Source organism: Halyomorpha halys, unplaced genomic scaffold, assembly GCF_000696795.3.
Source record: "Halyomorpha halys isolate HHAL.00 unplaced genomic scaffold, Hhal_1.1 Scaffold499.1, whole genome shotgun sequence".
Taxonomy (NCBI): domain Eukaryota; kingdom Metazoa; phylum Arthropoda; class Insecta; order Hemiptera; family Pentatomidae; genus Halyomorpha; species Halyomorpha halys.
Window position 1 is genome coordinate 364149 of NW_027110524.1, and position 7488 is coordinate 371636.

The 7488-nt window shown below is 32.7% G+C and overlaps 1 protein-coding gene across 1 annotated transcript in view; it reads right to left on the reverse strand.

Annotated features, from left to right (window-relative positions):
• LOC106683607 (cytochrome P450 4C1) overlaps positions 1-7488 on the reverse strand; it is a 25240-nt gene that overhangs the window by 5233 nt on the left and 12519 nt on the right. The window contains exons 3-7 of the mRNA XM_067048689.1: positions 5033-5126; positions 2993-3175; positions 2805-2874; positions 935-1061; positions 301-373 (exon numbers count right to left, since the gene is read on the reverse strand). Of these exons, the coding sequence (XP_066904790.1) occupies positions 301-373; positions 935-1061; positions 2805-2874; positions 2993-3175; positions 5033-5126 (547 nt within the window). The remainder of the gene's footprint in view (positions 1-300; positions 374-934; positions 1062-2804; positions 2875-2992; positions 3176-5032; positions 5127-7488) is intronic.

A 7488-nucleotide genomic window follows, 5' to 3' on the forward strand; every position in this document is an offset into this window, starting at 1 on the left:
AAACCGGTATTCCAGTATTAGGATCTAAAAAAATACCGAATACCGGTATTGAACTTTTGGCCTAATAATAAAATCTATATATATAATATTAGGCACTCATTCGACGCACAATATAATGCTTTATAATTCATTTCACTATAATTTTGTATTAGCAGCCTCCTTTTAGACTATTTTATAATAACTAAATTCAATTTTTGTTGTGGAGAATATTTGTTATTGTATCATTATGATCTTCAATAATTTCTAATCTTAAGACCATCAAAGATAGACCATTTTTACAAATCTGAAATATATTTTTACCTTTTTTTCTGGAATCTTTATAGTTAGATCCGTTTTTTTCAGACATAAATAATTCTTTTCTGTTTCTTATAACCTAAAAATTATAAAAATATTGCTTGAGAACTGATAAACTTAAAATCATATAAAATAAAGATTCATTGAAAAATTGGTTGGTTAATGTTTGTTAGTACACATGTAAAAGTATTTTATACCGGAACCATTCAAAAATCTACACATATTATTTCAACATTTTCACATTATTGACTTTTATTTTATAATTTCATTGTTCCCATACTTGTATTATTCTATAATTTAACTATTTTGTAATCATGGTAGGCCAGGCAAACGTAACCAACCAAATTCATATGTAACTAGAACCTTTTTTTACTAATTTATTAGTTTGTTTTGTTTTTTAATTGTTTTAAAAGAACTAAGCATCCCCGTAAAAAATCTACTTTTAATTTAATGTCGTATCATTTAAAAATAAAAGTATTATATTTCTCATAAATGACTTAAATGTAATAAGCATGTTGAATAAATGGAGGCAATGCTATTTAAAAAACAATTTAAAAACGGGACAAATTATAAAACAATATACTTAAACTATCTCAAATTTTGGATACGTAAACATTTGGAAGTACAAGAAAATTTTTACCTCATCATCTAGATTATGAATAACATCTGCACATTTGAAAAATGTTTTACCAGCATCTGAAAGGCGATAAATAAAGTCGGGAAAGAGCCAAAACCTGAGGTATCTATAAACCAGACTATCATGACAACTGAAAATATAATTTAAGTAATATAAGTATATAACTAAAATGAAACAAATATAATGGTATAACAAAAGAAACGTAATATTTCTATTAGAAATAAAAATAAATAATTTATTATTTTAAAGTAAACTAACAAAATTATTAACTATTTTTCATCAAGAGAATAGTTTCATGATTGAGAGCTAAAATTAACAATGTTTCTGCAGGTGGAAATATGATGTCTATCTAACCACAAAAGGAATTTCCACATAAAAAATAATAATCGTTATATAGTAGATATAATGTCCGTAGGTCAATGACTGCAAAACATTGGCACATTTATCGCAATCCACTGGATTAGTTATACCTAAGCAGCTAGGTGACGCTACCTGTATGCGAGTGAAAGGCCTTACATCTTCACTACTTCCTGCAAGAGAGCACTACCCAATGTTTGTAAATTTTTGATTTATTAATCATATCATAAGTAGTCTAATGTCCTAATGTGTAAAGCATGATTCACAGTAGAGTAATTTCCTTTAGGCTGCGCCTCAGACCGCTCTTTGTATTCTTAACAGATTGATCACTCCAAAGCTACTAATCCATTGGTACTTCTTGTAAAATAGCAAATAGCATATTTAGATCAGTATATTCTTCCATTATTGTTTAACGTAGCTGGTTGGTTCTTATTTTTCGTTAATTTCAGCGAGTCACCTCCTATATCCTATACCTTGTATTCCTTTCTTAAGGACCTACGGCTGGTGCCCGTAGGACTTACAATCCCCTTCGCGACTGCAGGCTCGTTTCCTGCAGAGTGAAGTTTCCTTCCTGCGAGGACATACGGGTATTTCCCATAGGACTTACCTACCCCTTCACGAGTGCTAGGCTCGTTCCCTACGGCGTGGCATTTCTATCCTTGGAAGACTAACGGCTAGTTCCCGTAAGACTCATCTGTCCATTCGTCCCTTAACCAACTATCCATCTGGAAAGAATGAACACTCATTGTCAAGGTCTTCTGGGATACAATACCTCACATCTTACATTGAAGGCAGAACCATAATTAAACACAACCACCTCGACTATTAAACTTTTAAGTCAGTGGATAATATTTTTACGTAAACGAATAAATATTTCCAATTTTCCAGCATGAACAAAAATAATTAAAGAAATAAAAATGTCTACGTGCGTAAACAGATACCTTCCCACCACACATATATGAGATATATATACCCGTAGAATTTCCCGAAGAAAGTGTAAATACACCTCACTACTGAAAGCTCTTTCTTCAATTGAGTTTTTTCTACAAACGCAAAGCATTCGTTATCAGAATTCTGCACTTCTGATAAGTGTCTCTCATCAGTGCCAAGGAAACTTAGTCTGTCGAACCACCGTTTTAACATTTATTAACATGTTGGATATGTTCGGCTAAGTTCGGCACAATCTTCATCCAATCTTGCGAAAGACACAGGGTATATAAATCAACCATTTACTGATTTCACAGGGTAATTAACTAAAACTTTCCCGAACATATACTGTAATAGGGATGCCCCTCGGAGATTAGTTGCACTTTATTAATTTTAACAGAGAACCAAGCTGTGTTTTTTGTGAAGAGTCGACACTAAGACCGATCTTTACAATAGATGCCATTTTGGAGCTTGTGTGTATGTTATAGTGATATAAGTTATCACTACTTAAATATATACCTATGGCTGAGTTACTGTATGAAATCAATTACATTTCAGATACATATAAAAACAATATTTCAAACCTTACATTTTTGAAGCTTTTATGTATTCATTCTGTTGCTTATCTTCAATATTCAGTCTAACACCCATTGCTGTTTCTGGAATACATCATGATGTTGAATATTTGTTCAAAATATTGATTGTACAATTTTAATATAATTTTTTTTTATAATTCAAATGATGGTTAAAGCATTTAAATCTGAATTATAATCTTACCGCATATTACTTTAAGAGATAACAAATATATCATATCTCCTACTTCCATCGGTTTTCCTCCGGAGGCAAGTAAATGTGAAACATATTCCTCCGCATTCCGGCTTACAGTTTCAATAGATGTTTCTAGAATCTTGAAGTGAAAACTGGGTGTTAGTAATTTCCTACGTGTACGCCACTTATCACCTGTTCACAAAAATTAACCGTTGAATAAAATTAAGTTAAAAAAAAAACTTTTATCAAAAATAAATTGTAACTTTATAAAATATTTTTCAATGTAATGTAGGTATTTAACCCCAGATTGTTAACGTAATCAATACTACTTCTTTGCTTAAACGTAAAAATCTTACAACTACCCACAAATTATTATGTACGACACTAAAAAGCTCCGGAAGTTAAAAAATTGTTATCATACATTTCTTACTGAATCCCGAACATAGCCAATATCTGACGAAGAAAAATCCTATATATACAGTCAGCACTTTTTTGAAACTTTTGGTCTACATCCTAATATCCTTAATTCATTTCGCATTAAATTTATTGTAGCAAAATAGAATGTTCCACTCAAAATGACCCTCCCAACTAAAGCATTCCATCCTTCAGAAATATTCAACATCATTCAGAAATTACTTCTATAAAAAGCTCCGGATACGACATAAAATCATCCCATTTCCTAAAACATCTTTCTGTTTTATTCCACACCGGTATCTATAACGTTGTACTTCAACCCATATATTTTCCTGACCCGCGGAAATTATCTATAGTCAAAATGATGCTCTCACTATATAAGCAGCTAGAATATCCATCTCCCTACTGCTCTATTTCTCTTTTACTAATCATGGAAAAAATTCTTGATAAACCCATTTTTAACTTACTCTACCTTAGATCCTGGATTTTAATCGCATAATCTTAGATTCGAATCCCAAGCGAATCCCAAACATAAAATATCCAGCAATGCCATCGTTTGGTGGACGTTATCTCCTCCGCATTAGAGCGCGGAATGTACTGCTCGAGGGTCTTTCTTGATGAAGAGCAGGATTTTGATCGACTTTGGCACCCCGGGACTGCTATACAAAATCCATTAGTTTTGACTCCCAACATACTTCTTATCACTTGTTCTTATCTCACTCACACGCTATTCAAAGTAAACCACATTAGTCACTATTCACCACTCTTTCCTAAGTCTGCAAGTAATTTTTCGTATAGGGTGCACGATTTAGTGCACTCGCATTGGTAGTATCGTTTTCCCCGTTCCTGAGATAATCGTGGCACAAACAAACAGACATACCATGGGTCAAAAATGCTTCTATCGGGCTCTGCGTGCTCAAAAATAGATAGATCCCAAGATAGATTGAAAATTGCATACCGAAAATTTGACCCCATCATGATACTTAACTTATCTAGGCAGTAAAGAAATAAAGAAGAAATATTACACAAATCTTTATAAATATGAAATATATCTTTACATTTTATTCATTCTTTAGTACCTAATGATATATTCAGTTATAATGAAATTGTTATGAGGTGCTTAGAAGAACAAGTACTAACTTGCCGAAACTTGTTACTTCTTTTGTATGCTTTATGAGTTAATTGTTCAATTCCATGGAGTGCACCTATTGTATTTGTCATAAGTTAGGAAAAACGTTCAAAATGATGTTGGATGGGTTAAGGTGGTGATTTTTTTATCTTTTTTTTTTTTAATATTTATTTATTGTTATTTACAACTTTACATTATAATACATTTAGTAAATCTGATCTAAGTTAAGTTGGAGTGTTACAGGCGTGTAGAGAAACTACCCATTGGTAGCACTCTAATGACATTTTACATTAGCTGGTCTCGTGGCCATCTTCTTTTCAGGCGCCTCGGAGGATTGTCAGGAATGGAAGAGGATGCAACATTAGAAACTAGGATTTTTTTTTTTTTTTTATCCTAAGTTTCAAAATAGTTAGTTGATCTTTTGGGATTCAATTTCATTTTCTTATTGCTAACTTACACATATAACTGTTCAATGAATAGAATTTTAAATAAAATCATTGACTAACCATCAGAAACTATGAGTCCATCGTTGAACATTGGTTTGAGGAATGAATACTCGAAGTCACCTTTAGTAATATTGGTAGAGCTGTTTAGTACTGGCTGTAAGAAAAATATTTTAGAAAAAATACATTTGACAAATTACTATAAAATTATTAGTTTCTAACATAATATATTTTATATTAATTGTTTTAAAGTGGTTAACATAATAACATAATTAAATAACAACCCGATTTCATTTAATCTTATGTCTATAATTAGTTTACTTTCATGTTTTATTTAATACTTTTTTGTTATTTTTATTTATATTATTCAATCAGGCGATAAATTAAACAATTCGCGCCGTTTATCCCAAGACCTCAAACATATTTCAGCTAATAAATCTGATGTAGACCAACAATCAGAAGAAACGAATTCGTAAAAAAGAAATTTTGAACGCACTGATTCAAAACAGTCCCAATCGCCCGTTAAAAAAGGGTAATTTTTCCCGGCTATACCTGCAACCCTCGCGTCCAACTTATAATTACATATTCAATCCTAAAAGAAAGATGTCAAGTCCTGGATTATATCAACCCGACTCAGAATAGGATCAGAATACCCGATTGACACACATTCACCTCATAACAGGAGAGGCCTCTCCAAAATGTTCGAAATGTAATAGTAATCTAACCGTCCAACACATTTTTGAGGAATGTCATCACTACACATTAACTCTTAACCAGTTAGGAATACCAAGAAATGTCCCAATGGTGTTGAGAAACGACGAATCTGTAATAGAAAGAGTCATTACATTCATCCATCAGACTAACTTAATAATCAGCCTTTAATTATAATAATTATCTATTTATCTAGCCTTATTTTTAAAATTATAACAGTTACTTATCTGCTTTCCATCATCCTTTCCACTATAGTAACGATTATTAAACAAATTATAATTGCCTAGCTAGATAATATTTCAAATCCCACGGAAATGAGTCCCACTGGTGCGGATCAGCACACCATACCAAAGCTATGACTATGGAACAACTAGGCCTTACCAAAACCAACAACCAACGGGCGTTGATGACCAGGCTGTTAAACGCCCTTTCAAAACTAACAAACAAAATGGGTATGTACTAAGAGGAAATTAATCCTTTAAAAGCTAGGGTAGACGGTTCATTTAGCATGTTATCAGAAATTGATCATTCCTCACATTAGCTTACTAGAGCGACACCAAGTACCAGCAGTAACAATATTAACCCAAATGTTCAGCCCAATACGATAAAAATACCTCCGATATTCCTATATAGTGCTAATAATTACAGGATTACTGTTAAATGATTTAAATGCATTGTGCATCGGAACATTCACTACCCAATTAATCAGTAACAATACGAAAATTATGTTAGTGAATATCGAAGATTACAGAAATATAACTAAGTACTATGATAAAGTAAAAATTTAGTAGCATACATTTTCAATAGATAAAAATAAATATTTGAACGTAGTGATTAGGAAGGCTCGGTATAACTGAAGACTAATTAAAGATCGAGTTAGATTCAAAACAATTCGAAGTTTTTTATGTATCCAGAATACTAAATAAAGATAAAAAACCAGCTCCACTCTGTTCAGTATCTCTCAAAAACAACGAAAAGGCCAAAGATATTTTTAATCTTAAACATTTATTTTCTGCCCTAATTATAGTAGAACCGAAACACAAAAACACTGACATTCCATGTTTACTAACTGCCAAAAATACGGTCATACAAAGAACTATTGTCATTTAGAACCGAGGTGTGTTAAGTGCAAAGGTAAACACCATTTCTCAAAATTTCCATAACTTTTGCTATTTGTAAAAAGTTGAAACTTTTTCTTGACAATCTGTGTCTTCTCCTGAAGTCCGAGACCTTTCCGCTCGATCTTCCACAGTATTGAATTTTGGAAATTTTGTAGATGGCGCTGTATACCATCGGTGAGGTGGATGAACAAGGGGGCACCGTATAGGAGCCTTGGACGGAGCAAGCTCTTATAGATTTGAAGTGTAAACCAAAGGGAAAAGGCCGATGATGTTAGGAGATGGTGCAGCTGGTGGTTATCCTTCCGACTGTTTTCGTTTTTTTGATAAAGATGAGTACAAACCTTTAGATGTCGATCCATTTTTGTACCCAAATAGACTATGACATTGGATGGGGAAATTATAGAGTTTGGCACTTGAAGCTCTCTTTTTTCTTGGTGTGAACACCACGCAAATATTTTTTCTTATGGAAAAATATTGAATCCCGCATTGGAACCCAGCACCTTTTGGATATATTTAATCAGTTACCCCGCCCTGTCCTCTTAATTGGTGACATGAAGGGCCACAACCCTCTATGGGATTCGCCAGACATAAATGCACGAGGAAAAATAATAGAAAATTTTATAGAACTATCCGATCTACTTCTTCTAAACAGTACCCAACCAACCTACCTCAGCTCCAGTTATGGAA